A 20725-nucleotide genomic window follows, 5' to 3' on the forward strand; every position below is an offset into this window, starting at 1 on the left:
ATGAGGTGGAATATGTGTGTTCGGATGTAGTTCGATAACACAAGTTTTAGAGGTTTTGGTAGTGTTGTAGTTTGTCATGCTTTCCCCCCACTTTATGTTTGGCTTTTTATGATGTTACCAAAATGGAGCTCAGTATTGACCATAGTTCTTTTTATCACAAAATGATTCTCATAAGTCTCACCTTGTCCTGTGTCCAATTCAATGAGAGGGTATTTTGTATATATTTTGAAGATGCGGTTTCATGTTTCCAATGGTGGACAATTTGATATATCCTTCATGTTGTTCATATACATCTCGATGATTTCCTGAACTTGTAATAACAATAACCTCACTTAAACACAATATTCAAAGTATCTCTTTCATGCGTAAATATTGCTTTAGATTTCAATATATCAAAAATGAGAAGACTTTCGCTACTAGAAAAGAACAAAGAAATTTTTAATACCTTATGTGGTGAGTTGTGACTCAACAGCTTGATTAGATGGTCATCATATATTTATATCTTGGAAGTACTCCAAATTGGATTATTGCCGAATTAATTGTATTATGGTATTTACATTTAAAGACTCTAACTTAAAGTCTATAAAAACTTAATGAGGGTAACAAAGTAAGGAGCGTATGAAATTGTCATCGGTTGAATTCCGTCTACACTAGTTATTATTTTGGAAACTTCTAGCATACTATTGCAAGAAGTTTTTGAAAACTCTTGAGAACTGCCGCATGATAGGCTCTATTTCCCTCCCTTAAAATAACAAATCTCTTACACTTAAATGATGAAACTAACCTACCTTCAAAATGCTCAACAAAAGTTTTGAGGCTAAACACTCATACATAAAATTGGTTACTTCAAAGGAACTACTAATATAGGAAGTTTAAGGGTTGTCACTGCGTATCTAGAAAAATAGACTAACTTCTAGTTAGAGGTTGACAAAAATTGGAAAGCCGATGGTGTCTATTGTGGATGACATGTATGTTGTGGCTTTGTAGGGAGAGAGAATATGAGAGTAGTCAAATCCTTACGATGGGTGGGTCACACACAATGGCACCACAGGTGTGCCCCGATTCACACAACACAACTAAGCTCATCTATACAAGAAAAAGAAGCATATGTAGTTTGTGGGGACGCAAGTTGTGACTCGACCCCAATATACAACAACGAATGGTATTATGCATTGTACGCCACACACAAGATCAAAACAATAGAGGATCACACAAGATCAAAACAATAGAGGGATCCTCTATTCGATATACAAGAGTGTAGTGTAGGATCTCAAAATTATGCATCGTAGCCAAAGGACTTGCGAGTTGGATGTCCGGGCAGGTGCTAGAAGGTCACGCGTTTGAAAGTAAGAAACGAAGGTATGTAGTAAAGAGAAGAGGCCTTTTGCTTGTATTGGTGGTAGTAGGTAGTTGTCTTGTCTCTTTGTTTATCTAGCAACAACACAACCACCATTAAACCTAAACTAGTTGTTAATTATGAGAAAAAGAAAAGAAAAGAGAGATTAATTTATTTATCATTCATTCTCCATCATCAATCAATCAATCATCAACGGAAATAGCCGATCGACGCCAAGTCCCCACCCAAGTCACAACACCACACAAACCCCATACATACCCATACATACATACATACATACATACATACATACATACATATATAGAAGAAAGGGGCCGAGAAGATGAGAGAGAGAGAGAGAGAGAGAGAGAGAGAGAGAGAGAGAGAGAGAGAGAGAGAGAAGGATAGCAAGTAATAGAAGTGTAGGAGCATGGAGGGGTAATCCTTTGTGTCTAAATTAAGCGAAGCTGTAACCAACTCACGCACTGGCTGCCTATTCATTCTTGATACATACATACATACATACATACATACATAATGAGAATGAGAAGAATATGGGTAGGTAGGTGGGTTAGTTGGCTGGCGGCGTTTAAATGATCTCCATTCCATTTTGCTTGCTTTACATCAGTAATAATAGGAAGGAACTCCCCCCCCCCCCCCCCCCCCCCCTCTCTCTTGTCTCTCTTTGTTCTGTCTTTATACATACATACATACCAACACGTACCATATATGCCATACATGTATGTAATATATAGTATGTAATACATATGTATATAAAGAGAGAGGGGAGGGCATCGGAGAGGAGAGCTCAATCATATCATTACTATCAGTAGCGATACGACGTAGTAGCAGTAATAGTCTCTCTCTCTCTCTCTCTCTCTCTCTCTCTCTGACTGCAGAGTCAAGTCACATCTCGCGTATTTGGCGACAAGCAGCATCAGCAGCAGTTGAGGTTAGAGGTCAAATTTACACGTATCATAACCCGTATATTTTAACTGTAATGGGGCCTACGCTAGCTTAACTTAACTAATCAGGCGATGAGATGAGCAGTGACATACATAATCTAATGTCTAATCATCAGTCAATTGTTGTTCGCCAAGAGACTCATTTTGCGCTACAGTTATGAGCTAACCAGTTCTTCCGTCCTTTCCTTTCTGTTTCTAAGATCATTTATCTTTTGATATACATATACATATTATTATCAAATCCAGCTTGCGGCTCAGTCATAGTAGTGTGTGTGTGTGTGTTTTGGGATTGCAGGTCGTCAAAGTTATTGTAGTAATATATAGATTATTGGATCATGAAGTCGGCAGCGTGCGCTTTGATGGTGATGGTGGTGGCGTTGGTGGTGATGTGGGGGGCGGGCGACGAGGGTTTCACAGCCACGGAGGCCGCACGTGTGGGACCGTGGAGCATGGCGGCGGCCAAGCATTTTGTGAGGCGCCAAGCATTTGATGTGAGGAGGGAGGAGGAGGAGGAGCTCCCTCCCCTTGCAGAGCAAGAGAAGGTGATGGCGCTGCGGGAGGACATGGATGCTGCAAACAGGGAGCTCATGGCCGCCGACCCTTACTACACGCACTGGTAGACACTAGGACTAGTCTCACTTCACTTCACTTCACTTCACTTCACTTCACTTCAAAGTTTGGCGTGGCTTCCTTTTATATTTATAATTTATTGGTATGATTATTTCGTAGCAACAGCACTAGTAGTAGCAGTAGCAGTAGCAGTAGCAGTAGTAGTTGTAGTAATAGAAAGCTGTGGTTTAGCTAGAATTCCATAAGTACATGATTGATTACTTTTGATTGAAAGTTGTGGAAAATCATCATTTCCAAATGCTGCTGCTGGTTACCCCCAAACCATATGTTATCCTCACAATCAGAGTAGCGCTCCCATGTATGAGTGAATTCTTCTGTAAAACTTCAATCAATCTGAACATCTAATCACAAATATTTAATTCGTTATATTCCTTGTAGCGCTTCTTTTGATTACGTTTATGGAGCTCGTTTTAAAGCGTTTCTGATATATGGTGTTTTCTTTACTGCAAATAAGAATCGATGTTTTCCCTCCACATGAAGCATCATCCATGCTCTCTAATTCTGTTTATTGAGAGAGGAATTAGGCGTCCGTTTCGGAACATGTAACCATTATGCAAGATGCCTTTTCCTGCGTGATCATACGATTTCGATGTGGCCGTTTATTGCCATGAGAACAAGTGGCGTCAGATCCCCGGATCTTGACGATGGTTAATAGAGAGTGTTTGGGAAGTAACCGCCATAGATTGATTAGCCATAATTTGAAGACATACTTATATTCAGCTGTCTGTTCTTCCACTCTACTAGTAGCCATTTTAGTTTGATATTTCGTGTAATCATACAGTGGCGTTTTGCTAGTTAATAAATAATATGATTCCCATCTCCTACCCCGTTTCTTTGTTTGCATATTCTACGTGTACTCAACGCATTAGTTAACAATAACTAATGAATCGAATCCTAACCATTAGTAAGAGATTTTAATTTGTTGTTTTGGAATTATTAAACTGCCTAACACATGAACTAAAGAAGCGAATCCTAACCATTCATAAGAGATTTTAATTTGTTGTGTTAGAATTATTAAACTGACCTTACACAAGAACTAAAAGAAACGAATCTTAACACCATTAGTAAGAGATTAATTTGTTGTGTTAGAATTAAACTGCACCATTGGTAAGAGATTGATTTGCTGTTTTCGAATTATTAAACTGCCTTACGCATGAAAAGCGTGTCTCATCCTCAAAAACAAGGTACCTGGTAATCATGAATGAATGGTAGTCTTGCGGTAAAGATTGTACATATGATCATTAATTAGATGCTTACAGCGATAGAACACTGCATAGTGTGTACCGACGCTTCAACAACATATTGTGTGATCTAACAGTAGAAGCAAAATCCAACCACATGCTCCACATGATGGTTGCCTATTGAATGACCAATGACATTTTTGTGTTGAAAGTTTTTTGTTTTTCGGTTTCATGGAGAGACCAGACTATTACATCTCTTGAAAAGAATTGTCTGCTAATAATACAGTTTCCCTAGCACATTATTTAAAGACTCTCTCTGTCTGATGACCATATATTTGAACCTGCTTGAAATACAGGACCTTGCAATTCTGGATATATGCTATTTCATATTGTTGAAAGCTTATGCTGGCAATGGAAGATAAATCGCACGATGGGTTTATAATGTATGGACAATGAAACCAGCTTGCACCATGCTTTTAGCTGAAGAATGAAAATGCAAGTAGCTCCTCTACACTGCCCACAATCAGGATCAAGATCATCGACAGGATCATTCATTGAGACTTCTTGGCGGAGGGGGCAACAGGAGCAGCAGGAGCAGCAGCTGCAGCAACTGCTGCAAGGGAGGATGCAGTCGTAATGGATGCTTCCTCCAAGGTTCTCTTCTTCGCCACTAAATTAAATGCTTCAATTGTGTCACCTTCTTGCCATTCATTGAAGTTCTCGATGCCGACCCCACACTCGAGACCTGCAACCACCTGATAGAACCATCCCATGCTTGCAATGAGGACTGATGCTAACAAAAATTCTTTCCATATTTTTATAATCTTACTATTTTGTACTGATAATAAATCTCAAGAAGGGAAGTCTCTCACCTCTTTCGCCAATTCTTTAACTCTCCTTAAGGAGGACACAGTGCCAGTGTAGACCACATTACTGCCTCGAATGACCTTGCAACCACATCCCTTGACAAGTTTTCCATCTGTTACCATACAGCCAGCAACTTTGCCACTCCCACTGGTGAATATAGCTCTAACTTCAGCTGTACCAATGGGCACTTGTTCCTAGATCAAGAAAAAAAGGTGCAGAGATGTCACCAAACAAATGAATGCTGTCCGACCTTAAAAGAGGGCAAGTTTCCCACTAAGATGATAAATGTTGTCTTAACTTTTCAGGAGTGTTTTCTAGAATCAATACATGTACTGAGAAACCATGCAAATTTAATGCTCACCTGAACGACATCAAGCAAACCCTCCATCGCATTTCTAATGTCATCAATAAGTTCATAGATTACTTTATACAACCGAATCTCAACACCTTTATCGTCAGCATATGACTGCACTGCAGACGACACTCCCACATTGAAGGCAATAATAATACCATCACTTGCAACTGCCAAGTCCACATCACTGATCGTGACATCTCCTGCAGCTTGCATAAGCATTCGCAAGTTTACTGTATCTTGTGGCAGAACCTTTAAGACTTCTCGAATGGCCTCCAATGTGCCCTGTGATAAGTTGAAATCATCACCTTATTAAAAACATTAAAGTGTGTAGCTCCCAAAAGGGTGACAGCAAATTTGTTATTGAACATGACTTTACAATAAGTTACAATACTACAACACACCTGTCATACTAATAAGAATGCACTACTAGCACTTCACGTATATACAGGGAAGAAGTTGCACCCCAGTGTCAGGGCAAAATGATAATATCAGCTTTCATATCCAATGCACTTCAGGCAAAGTGAGTTTGGGTACTCTGGCCAACATGGATAGCTCGCAACCATATTCACTATGGTCAAGATTTACTTCGATACACATCCTATATTCTAGTTTCTCTGTGGCAAGCATTACATTATACCGATTCATGTCCTCTTCTTTGAATGTTTCCAGTCCAATGATATCCTGACCATCTGCTCATTTCTTTGGGTTAACCTATGAGGGGTTTTCACCTGATTTTGAGATCCCACCAGTGATAAATATTTATTGCTGTTGCAGGATAAGCGATTTGAACTCTACTGGTAATATGGACATTGCACAACCATATTCACTATCGTCAATTGGGTGCATATCCATATCATACATTTTAGTTTTATACTATCTCAATGTTTACCAGATAATGAATGCTGCTAATTCCCCATATCTCCTGACGCCCTAGACATTTATTTGTCATCATGTTTTGTGGTTTCACATCACATCAAAGTTTCCCACCAAGAAATATAAAACTACACTAATAATAATGATGATCGAAAATAAATACACATAGGGATATTCTGCTATAAATGAAAACGAGGGTTGAGTCACTACCTGCACATCAACCTTCAGGATGGCATTCAGTTGATGCCTTTCCACGCCTCCTTCTGCACCTTGTGCAACAGATGTAGCAAGAGATGCAAGTGTCACTTTCCCTTCAGCTGCTTGAGCCGCAAGACGAGCAAGTCTTGTAACTTCAGCACATTCTTCCGCTCTCTCCCGAGCAACATCTAGGGAATCGAGAACCTCAAATTCCTCTCCAGCAACAGGAACGCTGCTCAAACCAAATACCTGCAAACGCAAGTGTGCAAGTGCATGAGAATAATGACTCTAAAACTTAAAATTACGCAGGATTAGGTATATACAAAGTGTAAAATCCCTAACCTGTACAGCTGTGGATGGTCCAACCATATCCACACGAACTCCAGTATAATCAACTAAAGCACGTACCTAGATGCATGTTTTAAATGAGTGGTCACAACAACGAACCAGAATACATGTTTAACCAGTTCAAAGGAAAGAGACGCGACTGGAACCTTAAACATCACTTACCTTACCATAGGCCTCACCACAAAGAACTACATCACCCTTCTTCAATGTGCCATTCTGAACAAGTAGAGTGGCCAAAACTCCCTTTGTTTTATCGAGGCATGACTCTATGACAGTTCCTTTTGCACTTCTGTTTGGATTTGCTTTCAACTCTTGTAACTGTCAACATTTTGATAAATGTATGGTCTTAGTTTGCATGAACATATATTGGTAAATCCAAAATTAACTACTCGTACAGGAACCATACATACCTCTGCCATTAGCATTACAGTCTCTAATAGAGCATCCACATTTTGACCATTAAGAGCACTAATCTGAATATACAAAACAATGCTCAGGTATGTTAATTTGATGTAAATATGTTGTGGAAATAGGGTAATTACTGCTCATAAACTTGACGTGCATACTACGAGTATCATTACCTGAACCATGGGAACATCTCCACCCCAATCTTCAGGCAGGAGACCAATGCTAGAAAGCTCTTGCATCACCCTCTCTGGTTCTGCACCTTCCTTGTCAATCTGAAAACCACATTGATAGTCCAAGTTACAAATTAATATGATGGCATAGTTTCAACTTCCAAACACCCATTAGTCCATCAAAGCTAACAAGAAACTATCAACATTCACCTGTCACCTAGATCCATGTTTTTGAAATGTTTGCGATTCTTAAGGAAATACAATTCAAAATGTTCCCCATTATGAGATATTCCTAATACATGCTTGCAAAATTCTTTAACGTAGAGACCTAAACTGTAAAGAAAACTCAAAACAGCGAAGAAAGAAAAACAAGGGAAGAAATATAATAGTCCTAGGATAAGAAAAGAAATGCAAACAAGCATATAAAGACGTCCATGTGATGATGTGAATGCAAAGGTCTTGGCTCAAGGAATGCAAGGTACTCAACTTCAACATGCACAGACTGGACAGAAAACTGTTATGTCCACCAAATACCTGCAGGTTGTAACTGCTGGTGATGGCATATGCTCCCACGAGCTGAAGTCAGCCACGTGGTATGCTGTGTTAGTGCTGTGGTAGTCAGGAGAGATTCATATTCTACACCATTAAATGACCATATCATTTCTTTCGTATCTACAAGTCCATCCACATATTTATAATGTAAATTCCTTTTTCCACAGCTCAATTTGAATGGTTCAAATATCATATGCTAATCACACTGGGATCACCATTCCAGTTACTCTCACATCAATTCTAACGGATTCATTACACTTACCAAAATATTCCAATTACTCTCACATATGCATTACAAGCACAATGATTGACAAACTTTACCCTTCATCATTTTCTGGTGGTTCAAAGACCTGTTTGTTTGAGATTACATCCATACCTGAGAATCACAATATACCTCTTGCACCCTGATTTTCACTATGTAGTCAGCCTTTTCACCCCTTGATCCTTAGCTAGCGTTTCTAGTGAGGTTGGACTTTCTTTACACTTTTATGTTGGTTGTATGATATGTTTAATGTTGGAACTTGGCCAGAATATTCTCATACTCCATCATGATTTATTCAGGTTTTGATGCAATTTGTTTTCAAGGTTTTGCAGGTCCATTAGATTGCTGCTTCATTTTTGGTTTTAGCCAATCACTCAGCCATTTCCCTTTCATCACTGTGCTCACCTTTGCTATTTGTACTTTTTAATTGCGTTTGAAAAACCACACTAGCTAGAATTGATCAACAAATTACACAAATATAAAAGAAAGGTTGACCATAAGGGAGAGAATCTCTCGTCCCAATGTTCACTGAAACCTGTGACTGTCAATCAACTTTCATGCAAAAGTATGCGCATAGGGGGTCACTAAGAAAATCAACGAGACAATAACAAATAGAACTTGACCTCATTTACTCATTTCATATTCTACTCAATGTGAAGCTAAAGCTCGATCATAAAATATACCCATAAACATAGACGTGTTATTACCTATAATGCATCAAAGGAGGCTATGAAGACTATTATTTTTACAGCTAGAACCCAGGTTACAGACACCTTAATACATTCAATATGAAACGAATAGTGTCTTCTAGCGAAATTACTATTCATTTGTCACTGCCCACAAACTTGATGGTACATTCCTCGTAAATAGCTTCCTCCAGTATAGAAACATAATGACACATCCATGCTTGTAGCCCATTGAAAATAAAGCAAAGCCGGGAGAAACATAGGACATGGACCAAAAAGAACTCATTAGAGAAGAAGACAAACCTTATTGATAGCCACCACAATTGGAACATTTGCCGCTTTAGCATGAGCGATGGCCTCTTGTGTTTGTGGCCTCACTCCATCATCAGCTGCAACGACAATAATTGCAATGTCCGTCACACGTGCACCCCGAGCTCGCATTGCAGTAAATGCCTATGAGACAAAGCGACCAAATATAATATAACAATGAGATAGAAGAAATTGATGGAAGAAAGAAAGACATGAAACACTAGTAGGCTCATGGTCACAGGAATCAGAGGCTTCACCTGATGTCCCGGTGTATCTAGGAAAACACAAGACTGAACTTGGTCGTCAACAATAACAGGTACACTATATGCACCAATACCCTGAGTAATGCCTCCTGCCTCACTAGCTGCAACCTACATATTTATTACCACTTCCAGTTCAGCGACCAATTGAAGTTTACATCAATCAACAATAATTACAAAAGCTTTGTCACCTTGCTCTTCCTGATGAAGTCCAATAAGGAAGTCTACAACCACAAAACACACTTATATATCAGTATTTTTCAGGACAAGTGATCTAGGTAATATTAAAAAAAACAAGGGTGAAGACTCTGACCTTTCCATGATCAACATGGCCCATTATGGTTACAACAGGAGGCCGTACTTCCAGATTATCAAGGTCATCCTCATCCAAAAACTCAGTCTTCTTGGCCATATCCTCTAACTTCAGAGTTCCAGCTTCGACAACCTCCACATCAAATGCTTCGCAAACAAGTTTGATGGTATCTTCATCAAGAGTTTGATTAACAGTTGTTGCTATTCCTTTCATGAAAAGTGTCTTGACAATTTCCGCATCATTGACAGCCAATTTTGAAGCCAAGTCTGGAACAGACATTCCTTCTTTCCCCACTTCTAGAATGTCCACTTTCACGGGTGCTGCAGCTCGGGCAGCCTCTGCTCGAATAGCCTTGCGGCTTGCCTTGGACATCTTCCTACCCCCTCTACGAGCATCCATAGTACCTGTTTGACCATCATCAGCATTGATCGCCTTTCCGCCCGTCCTTCTCTTTAACCCTTCTCCTAATGATGATGAGACTGATTTCTTTTTCCAATCTTCCTTGCCCTTTGGAGCACCTGATTTTCCCGACTTGACTGTTGGATCTAAAACATTAGCTCCTGGAGATGTCGGCTTCCCAGTTCCAGGCTTACTAATGGGACCCTGGTTTACACCTGGCCTTGTAGCTACACCTGGCTGATCTCTCGCTCCCACGTTTCTTAAAATCACGGGCTTTCTTATAGCTTGGGCACCTTCCTGATTCAGAGGCAGTGGCCTAGGAGGGGTTTTTGATGGCGGCCCTCGCAATTCTGGCCTTTTCACCTCTGATTGTTGCTTCTGTTGTGGCCCTCCCATCCTAGTGATTGTTGCAGGCGAGCTTCCATTGCTTCTAACGCTGTCAGCCTTGTTGGCGTTGGACCCAGGAGAGGGTATGAATGCTTGAGGCACATTGGTAGGAGGTGTCGGAGTGGGAGGAGGGGGTGTTTCCAGCCCCACTCCTTTTCGCCATGTAGACTTGGTATAAGTCCTATCTTTCTCCTTCTCTTTTTGTGACAACGCGTCATTCTGCTCTTGCAATTTCTCAGCCTTTTCAAGTATCTGCCCAAGGGAATCAATAGGGCTTTTAGCTTCTGAATTTTCACTGGCGCCAGCTACCTTATTTGCAGGCCTAAATGTCTGCCTAACAGTCGAACCATCATCGGGCTTGCTTCCATTCAACCTGGGGGTCCATTTCTTGGTGACATTTGTACTGTTATCCAGAATGAGAGGGCTAAGCTTAGGCCTTGGCTGCGGCGAAGGCCTCCGAACTAAAGGGTCCGATACTTTGGTTGTTAACAACTCATCGGAAGATGATGATGACTGGTCTGAAGTATCCAAACCTGGCTTCAGGGTTGAGGATGAATTCGGGGTAGGTTTGGATTCAATACCTTGCTCGACCACAGCAGTGGTGACTACACATGTAGTCAAAACTCTCTTCTTGCGGGATGATCCAGAACTTCTGTTGCTGAATCTCTCGCCCAAAAACTGCTTGGAACCATTGAATTGGCACACAAGCCTTCGATGATGGTGATGGTGATGAGAATGAAGATAGTTCTGATTGTGATGATAAGGATGAGAATTCTGAGATGGAATGGTTACCTGGACAACACTAACGCCCTTCTGGAAGTTGACCACGTGTTGGGCGGCAGCAGCAGCAGCAGCAGCAGCCATAGTGGAGGCGGCAACGGTGCAGAGCCCTGCCATATCTATATGTATCTATAGGTGTCGACAGGAAATTATACTACAACAAATGATGCTGTTGCATTCATGGTGTAGCAGAAAGAAGAGAAGCTGAGAGAGAGGGGGAGGGAGGGAGAGCGCCCACGTCAATAGGCCATGAAGAAGAAGAAGAAGAAGAAGAAGAAGAAGAGCACTTGTGGTGCAGCGATGCTCCCTGTGGTAGTAGAGGATATTTTGATATGATAGTCTTTTATTTTTTGCTTCTTAGTTTCGCTCTCACAAATATATATGTACATATATACATACATATACTGTTATACATATTTTGTGTGTGGGTTTTCTTCTCAGCGCGTGTGTGTGTCATGAGCAACTTTATCTCTAACAACAATAGTTCTCACTAGTAGTAATTGAATTTTCGTGAGGGTGAGAATGAATGAGGAGAGAGGGGGGGGGGGGGGGGGGGGGGGGAGCGGTGTGAACTTTGACGTATCAAAACATTATCCTATCCCATCCAATCCAATGCAATCCATCCATCCCCATGAATCAACCCACATCATTCTTAATTCAGCTTCTGTCACGACTCGAGTGTCATGAAGTTATGCGCATGCATGTGAATTGTGCGCAGGATTGTCAAAGAATTGAACCCAGGAATATGGTTTTGATGGCGGAATTGACAATTAAGATAAACTTCTTAAATATCAATTTTATGTGGGTATCATCTCTCTTGGAATGTCCAATCGAAGTTTACATGGGCGCTTCTTCTTTTTTGTGTCTTTATATTGATGTGAATTTCAATTCCATGTGAGTAAGTTTATGAGCTTGTGTGCACCTATGACCGAGTACACACAAATTAATGAGTATGTGTAGAAGTATGTGCATGTACATATGTGCAGTTTTATGCATAGGAATACGTTTATGTCGACAAGCAAGGGATGTGCATTGGATTATATGTGTATATACATATATATATAGGTATATGAGTATGTGAGTTTTAATGAGCATGTATATGTGTATAAGTGTTGAGAATCAAATTCAACTCCCCTAGTGTGGGAGCACCCCTTGGGAATAGTCAAGTTTGTGAACACCCCACCGGGCCACAACTAGTGTGTCATAGAAGTTAGTCCTATGGCACATAGTTACGAGGTAGTTAAGTCTCCACCTCCCTCCCAAGAGGTGTTTGTAGTGAGAGAATGTAGATAGAAGATGATTACATAAGCATCTTCTCCTCTTCTTTGTAACTATTGGTTGTTTTTCTTTGTCAATACAGTTTTCTTGTTTTTTGTATACTGTGTTTCTCTCTCTCTCTCTCTCTCTCTCTCTCTCTCTCTCTCTCATACGAACACACACACACACACACACCTCTTCTGTTGCACAAAATCACACCCGATTCTTTACATGGTATCAGAGCAATTGCTAGCTTGATCCAAGCCCATCCGCGTGTGTTGTGTGCACGCCAACGTTCACGAAGAAACGACCGATAGTTGTAGCAACAACCCCCAACCCTACACAGTTCATATCACAGAGAAGAAGAAGAAGAAGAAAAGTTGTTTCAACCAAGTCAACCATCATGAACACTCAAATGGGCAGCTCTCTTCCAAGTGAAAAGCTGGACAAAAATAACTTCACATTTTGGGAATACAAGATGCGCCAATATCTTGTCGGCGAAGGTTATTGGAGTTATATTGAGGGAGCACAAGAAATGCAACCCAACACAACACACGTCGACTACCCAACATGGGAGCAAACAACAAGACGTGTGCACTGTATTGTCTAGCATCATTCATGATCACATGCTCGGCTATATTCGAGAGGCCAAAACGTCAAAGGAAGCGTGGGGGGACCTTAAAAAGATATTCGCAACCAACACAACTGCACGAAAACTTCAATTCCATCAGGAGTTGATCGGAAGCTACACCTTGAAGATCAAGGAGTCGTGCAACTCCCTTGGGTTGATCAATGTTAACATTGACGACGATGAAATGGTGTAAATATGCCCTGGTGGCCTAGCACCTCAGTTCAATACAATAAGGTCGACCGTCCTCACAAGGGAGAATCCTCCCTCCTTCGATCTCCAATCGATGCTATTGGTCGAAGAAAATCACGTCTGAATGAGGAACAATGTACAAGAAGGACACATGCTCTATTCGAACTCAGATGGAGGAAGGGGACACGACCGTGGAAGAAGAAGCAGATTCGGCCAAGGACAACCCCATGAACACAACAAATTCTACTACCGACAAGACATCACAAACACACGAGGAGGAGCGTCTGGTAGAAGGGGGAGTGTAAAAGAATATGATTGTGGAAGCTATGACAAAACCAGCTCGTCCAGATAACAAAAGAAAACAAACACAGGTTTAATGGAAACCTTACACAGGAGAGAGAGTTAGAGCAACACTGAAACGTTTATATTCCAAACACTAAAAACTCTCTGTACATACAAATGTCCTATAGAACACTTTTTATACAAGTCCCTAAAAGGATTGATAGAAGTATTGACAGGTACTTCAATGCTCATATGGGCGATTGACACTGACTCCCAAAAATATGCCTAAGTACTAGGCTAGATTTGTAGGCCTCCAACGGCCTACTGGTTCATCTTGATCCGTCTCTTTGATTCGGCTCTTGGTTTCGGATACCAATCCGGATACCTATCCGGTTCTCCATTGCGGCTATGGCTTATTCAGCTAATCCGGATCTGGTTGAGCTTGTCCGCTCAACACTCCTCCTCAAGCTCAACTTGAGGCCAGATCATAGTGTTTGTGTCGGTGGTAGCCGGTCCTCTCCTCCGGCTCCCCCTGGCATCCTCCCGTTGTCATGAAAATCCGTCACTATGTGCGGATCGTGAGGCAGAACCACTGGGGTTATGGATGGGAAGGAAATAAGGCTCACACACACAACACAAGGAAGGCTTACACAAACAAGGCACGAGTATTCGAACGTGTTTGTGAAAAGGAGGGGTGCATGGGCAATCCCGAATCAACCCCTAGTCACAAGGTGAATGAATGCATGTGAGGAAGGCTTACACATGGGCACACGAGGAAAAGGCTTACTTACACACACGAGAGACAAAGTTTCGAATGCCTTTGTGAAAAGAGAGGTGCATGGGCAAGCCCGAACGCTCCCTTGTTACAAGACACGCGAACACACAAGGAAAAGGCTTACTTACACACACGAGAGACAAAGTTTTGAATGCCTTTGTGAAAAGAGAGGTGCATGGGCAAGCCCGAACGCTCCCTTGTTACAAGACACGTGAACACACAAGGAAAAGGCTTACTTACACACACCAGAGATAGAGTTTCAAATGCCTTTGTGAAAAGAGAGGTGCATGGGCAAAGCCCGAACGCTCCCTTGTTACAAGACACGTGAACACACAAGCAAGGTTTACACACAGGAGACAATTTCAAACGCCTTTGTGAAAGGAGAGGTGCATGGGCAAGCCCGAACGTTCCCTTGCCACAAGTCGCACGAACACACAAGCAAGATTTACACTAACACGTAAGACACGAAAGTTTGAATGCCTTTGTGAAAGGAGAGGTGCATGGGCAATCCCGAAACGCTTCCTTGTGATAAGACACGCAAACAAATAAGCACAAATGACAATAACATATAAGACACGTAAGTTTGAATGCCTTTGTGAAAGGAGCGGTGCTCAGTACAGTTCGTTACTGTTTGACCAAATCATGAAAGGAATAAGGAGCATCTACAGGATCATCCACAACGAGAAGTGGGGGATTTCGTATAGGATTTCTAGAGCGGGCCCTTACAAAAAGGGGTTGTGATGGACCAAGGGAGGTAAGAAGCCCCATTCATAGCATTGAAGATAAAGTTAAATTATATGTTGCATCGGTAGATGGCACAACTATAATAGAAGATTTCAAAGGAAATAAATTCCGAAAAATAGAAAAAGAATTACAAGGTAGAGGCATGATAGATTCAGAAGTAAAATTAGCAAATATATTTGAAGAATATTGTTTTGAAGATATAGTAGGAGAGTTGGAGTCTCTAATGACGGAAGATGATGAAGTTGAAGTTATGGTAAATTCCATTGAGATGCTCAAAACCATCAAGGAGTATCTTCAAAATGAAGACACTCGAATAAACACAATGTACAAAACGGTGGAGAAGAAGGTCCGGCCAGTAGCAACACCGCTTCCAAAAGACAGTGAAAAGATAATGAAGGTGTTAAGAATTAGGTAAGTAATTAAGGGTTAATTAGTACCTAATTATGTGATTAAGTTAAGTGCAGAAGATTATGTGATATGTGTGTATATGTGTGTGAGAGGAAGAGAGGAGAGATACACTTATGAACAACACAAGATGGGGGATGAGTAACTATATTAAATTAGCTTTATCATCATCAAATACAAAAATACCTACAATGAGGTATATATACATCTCATGTGCAAGGATGCACATGTGTGAGGATGATAGAGGTACAAAAGTGTAAGTCCTATATTAAATGTACTTAGGAGTGGAGGATCTAGAATATCCCACTTAAGTACAAGGTCCTATTTAAGGCGTTATAGTCAACACTTCTAACTAGATTCTATCTAGGTAACTACGAAGTTACATGGTTGACTAACTAACGAAACTAAGTTGAGCTTGATCTCTCAACACGCCCCCTCAAGCTCAAGTGTGAGGCGTCCGACATTCGGCGTTGTTTTCGGCATTGTCCGGCTTTCGATGTCGGCTTCTGTGTGGCTTCCGTCTGGCCTTCGGCTTTCTTCGCTGTGGCAATCTCGGGTCCTCCCCCTCAAGCCGGTGACGAAGGCTTGTAGTGTGTGGGCGAAGGCCGACTACTTCCACCCATCGTGGGCGATGAGCCGCTTTGGTGGAGCTCTTGGGCTCTTGTTCGGCCGCTACCTTCATCGCGAAGGCATAGTGATGGGCCATATGCTTGTTGTAGCCGAGCCGCGTGACGGGGTTCTTAGCTCTAGATGAGCGTCGAAGTTTTTCGCTCGCCGATGTGAGCGCCTTCTTTACTCTGGGTGTCCGCATGATGGGTACACCAAACTCACTATCTAGTGAGGGAGCCGATCCATCGGAATCATTGTCGTCGGGGTGATCGACTTCGTATTCGGGCATCTTACCTTTGCCTTTGTCCAAGTTCGTACTTGGCCACGACGTGCTTGGGTCGCGTGGGGGCTCTTGTGGCCCACTAGGCTTTGTCGTAATCGAACTTTCTTCGAACATGTGTTCGAAGCGATCTCCATCTTCTACCTCTTGTTCGGTGGATTCCGGGTTGAGCGGAGTCGGAGTCGAAGTTATCTCCGGTGCATACCAAGATGCGGACTCATTGAAGACTACGTTGTCGTGAAGAAAACCGGCCATAGGCGGAATCGGAGAGAAAGCGCGTAAACCGACCCCTACACGGATGGACGCGTGACTGGATACTTTGTACACGAACCGGTGGATGTGACTACTAAGCCACACGCATTTATTAGAAGGGGATTGTGCGTATCCCAGAGAGGGGACAAGGAATAAAGGGAAGAGGAGAAGAGAAAAGAAAAGATCGCGCGTTGGGGGAGGAAGGAGGGCTGCTGCAGAACGGAAGGAGGAGCTCTCTCTCTTCGTCTCGGATCGTCGCACGCTCTGCGGGTGTCGGGAGGTCGCTGCCTCTGCTTCGTGGACAGCCCGAGTGCTTCTAGCAGAGTCGCTCCCTTTTCCCCTTTGTTTCTTTGAGTCGTGTGACTGTCGTCGGAGTGCGTCAGTAGGGTCCCTGTGTCGGGTCCGTCGCTGCTTTGCCGGTTGTAACTGTCGGAGTTTGTAGTCTCTTGCCATTATAATTAAGTGTTACGTTCTATATCTCTCTTTCTCGCTTCTACGTGTCGGTGAATCTCTCTCTCTGTTTCTCTCTCTCTCGCTCCTCGGTCCAAGATCCCCGTGGTCCCGCCCCTTTCTACACGTACGCGCGTAACAACGCGACATCTTTGGTGAACCCGACGTGAACGGGCAGCAAAGGAGTCGAAAGATGAGGGGATCGGAGCTAGCAGAGGCAATGGCGGTGGCCGTCGACCGGCTGGTGAGCACTTGTGAGGGAACGGGTACCCTCGACAGAGCCATTGAATCGATTGTCGGCTCTATAGGCCGTTTCGGAGGGAAAGACGCCACAAGTTATTTGGAGGCTTACCGGGCCGAAATGATCATGAGGGATATCCCGGTGGATAGGCGGCTGTCCGGATTCCCTCGGGTGGTGACGCTGGGCATCCATGCGGAGGTGCTCGAGGTGCTGGCCGGATGCCAGACTTGGGAGGAGTTCGAGCTGCAACTCCTTGAGAAGTACGGGTTTGACGACTCGCTCCGGCTGTCGAGGCGGGACTTCATGGCGTGGGTGGAAAGCCCCAGAAAAGGGAGGAACATGTCGGTGCTCCTCCAGGAGTTCGAAAAACGGTTCGCGTGGCTGTCGACGCTGGACCGGACGGTGCTCGAAACAAGTCGAGTACTGCTGTTTGTCAAGTCGGTGGATGTGCTCGATAGGGAAAAGGTGGGACCCCTATCCGAAACGGACGAAGGGTTCACGACGGACTAGGCCGTGGTAAAACGGGTCTGCAGCCGTTTCGACAAACGACGCGATTGGAGCGACGGAAGCACGTCGGGGTCGGGGCCGGTCCCGGGGAGGAGGCTCGAGGAGCTGGTTTCGGTGCCGGCTGGGAGGAAGGAAGAGACCCGAATCTGGCCGGAGTCGGGGTCGGCATCGAACGACGTGGTCAGAGGCCCATCCGGAGGAGCGGCTCTGGAGGAGCTAACACAGATGGTGCGTGACCTGCAGATCGCACAGACCCGAAGAGACAGCGGTGAACAACCTCGCGACCGGAGGTCGCCGGCTGGGCAGCGGTGCATGTGGTGTGACGCGATCGGTCACATTCGGAAGGACTGCGCAGATTTTGTCGACGCGCTCAGGACCAACGTGGTGTACCTCTGGAACAGGCGGGTGCACGCGAGCGAGACCCAGAGAGCCCTGGAACTGAATACGGGGCGCGGAGGAATGAAGAGGTTGATGGAAGAGGCCGCGACACGGCACGTCGAAGCTGTTAACTACTCAGTGTCGGCGGGAATTCGGGTCGGGGGTGATGAGACCCGGAAGGCGAAGGACTCCGGATTTTGGTTGCTAGTGCTAGAAGGCCTCTCCGGAGTTCGGCTGAGGAAGGAAGAGGCAGACCGCGCGAAACAACGGGTCCAGGAGGTCACCGGTTGGGACGATTCGGTCGAAGAGAAAATGGGCTTCGTAGAAGCCGCTTGCCAGAACTACGAGGTTCTGGTGGAGGACAAACGGGCAGGAAAGGCCGGAGGGGTAGGCCCCCCGAGGTATGAGACCCGGTTCGGACCGAAACCGACAGGTGCCGGCAACCCAGGCGTGCCAAATGGGAAGAAGCAGGCGGGGTTTCGGTTGAGCACCGAAATCGAGAGAGCAACGGACCTACGGAAGGTCCTTGAAGAGCGAATCCTCGACAGTAAAGTGGAGCTGTCATTGCGGGAGGTGTTGGGGATCGCCAAGAGGGAGTTCGACGACTCTATCGTAGACTTGGTGAAGCGGAAGAGGCTCTCGACGGAGCCGGAACCGGAGAAGCCGGTGGAAGTGCGGACCACGCACCTGGAAGATGGAGCCTTGGAAGATGAGCTGGCGAGAAGCCACTACACGAAGCCGCATTGGGCCAGGGCGATTACGGAAACCCCTGTACGGATCGGCAACGTTCTAGAACCGGTGGTGGCATTGGTAGACCATGGATCCGAAATCAACCTGATGTCCATGGATTTCTACAAGAAGGGTAAATGGCCGATCAACACCAAGCATGGCTGGAAGATACGGGCAGCGACGCGCGCCACGAAAGAACTACATGGGGCCTGTCTGAACGTATGGGTGAAAATTGGCGATGTCGAGATTGACCAGCACTTCTTCGTGTAGGAGACGTCCTCGCATCCGGTTATACTAGGAGAGCCATATATCACGACAGCACGGATGGAGACCAAGGTGCTGGACAACGGTTCAGCCTATGCAAGAGTCAAAAGCCAGGACGGGCGTCACTCGGTCCAGTTCCTAACGGTGCGACCAAACCACGAGCGTAACCGCGAGGCCCTCAGCAGCGAAACCCAAGGGGATTTTTAGAGAGAGCTATCAAGGCGTGGGGCCGCGATAGTTCGGATTCCCGGGAACAACCCCACCAATGTACAGTACGAAAGAAGACTTGTACCATGGGTAGGAAGTTTTGGTTCTCCGACAACAGAGGTTGTACTATGACCGGCGTCAACGGCCGGGAGAGGAAGCGAGCGGAGGAGCAGCTCAGGGGATGCGGAGTCCTCTTCCCCGACGAGGACATCAGCGGCGCCGTGGAGGCGGTCTCTTTTGACGACACCTTGGGCGAACTACGAAAGGTGATCGGTGAAGACCTTAGGGAAGACTGGACCGTTCCGGTAGGGTCGATGGGAATGTATGAGGTCATCGCAGACTTCGGGGAAAGGATCGGGTCAGATCGGACGGCCCGCGTGGATACGAAATACAAGACTGTGGACTAGAAGGTGAGGCCAATCGCGGCACCCTTGCCGGAGGGCAGCGAGGAGCGGATAAAAGGGGTCCCGTCGGACCCAAGTTTACGAAATCCGGCTGGCATAGGGCACCGGTTCACTGACATAACACTACGGGAGCTCAAGGTCGGTGGGGGCGGCTTCCTACTGCCGGCGAAGGAGGACCGGTTTCGGAGAATGCTCGGGAGGCACGGGAACACTTTCGCATTCTCACCGGAGGAGATCGGGTGCGTAGACCCGACAGTTGTCGAACCGATGGTGATCTTCACGGTACCGCATGTACCGTGGAATCTCAAGCTGATTCCGGTGCCAAGAGCTCACATCCCGAAGTTGATGGAGCTCCTAAAGCAAAAGGTGGAGATGGGCATCCTCGAACCGTCGAGTGCCCCGTATTCGAATCAGTGGTTTACGGTGCCGAAGTAGAACGGCACGATACACTTCATCCAGGACCTACAACCGGTCAACAAGGTGACCATCCGTAATGCAGGGATCGGACCGACCATAGACGAGTTCGCGGAGGCCTTGGCTGGAAGGTCGATCTATTCTGTCGGTGATCTGTACTCAGGGTACGATCAGTTCCAACTAGCCGTGGAATCTCAAGCCGATTCCGGTGCCAAGAGCTCACATCCCGAAGTTGAGTGCCCCGTATTCGAATCGGTGGTTTACGGTGCCGAAGAAGAACGGCACGATGCACTTCATCCAGGACCTACAACCGGTCAACAAGGTGACCATCCGTAATGCAGGGATCGGACCGACCATAGACGAGTTCGTGGAGGCCTTCGCTGGAAGGTCGATCTATTCTGTTGGTGATCTGTACTCAGGGTACGATC

General features: G+C 44.7%; 1 protein-coding gene across 1 annotated transcript; it reads right to left on the minus strand.

Annotated features, from left to right (window-relative positions):
- Positions 1-4123: 4123 nt before the first annotated feature.
- On the minus strand, positions 4124-11625 carry FUG1 (Translation initiation factor 2, small GTP-binding protein). The gene is made up of 12 exons (XM_087316648.1): positions 9714-11625; positions 9592-9624; positions 9398-9511; positions 9135-9284; positions 7335-7433; positions 7164-7226; positions 6916-7071; positions 6748-6813; positions 6418-6654; positions 5341-5616; positions 4985-5173; positions 4124-4867 (listed from the first exon to the last, which is right to left on the minus strand). Exons 1-12 carry the CDS (start codon positions 11394-11396, stop codon positions 4664-4666), a joined length of 3270 nt encoding a protein of 1089 aa, XP_087172774.1. The 5' UTR covers positions 11397-11625; the 3' UTR covers positions 4124-4663.
- Positions 11626-20725: the final 9100 nt, after the last annotated feature.

The sequence above is a fragment of the Azolla caroliniana genome, unplaced genomic scaffold (genome assembly GCF_043228905.1).
Source record: "Azolla caroliniana isolate FFs.n. ecotype wild unplaced genomic scaffold, voAzoCaro1.0.p SCAF_3, whole genome shotgun sequence".
In the NCBI taxonomy this organism is placed as follows: Eukaryota; Viridiplantae; Streptophyta; class Polypodiopsida; order Salviniales; family Salviniaceae; genus Azolla; species Azolla caroliniana.

Excerpts from the sequence above, each read along its gene's own strand:
- FUG1 (XM_087316648.1), bottom strand. The coding sequence starts at position 11,396 with ATGGCAGGGCTCTGCACCGTTGCCGCCTCCACTATGGCTGCTGCTGCT. Across the intron at positions 7,227-7,334 it reads GAGATGTTCCCATGGTTCAG|ATTAGTGCTCTTAATGGTCA; the intron begins GTAATGATACTC and ends TTGTATATTCAG. Across the intron at positions 6,814-6,915 it reads GTGGTGAGGCCTATGGTAAG|GTACGTGCTTTAGTTGATTA; the intron begins GTAAGTGATGTT and ends ACATGCATCTAG.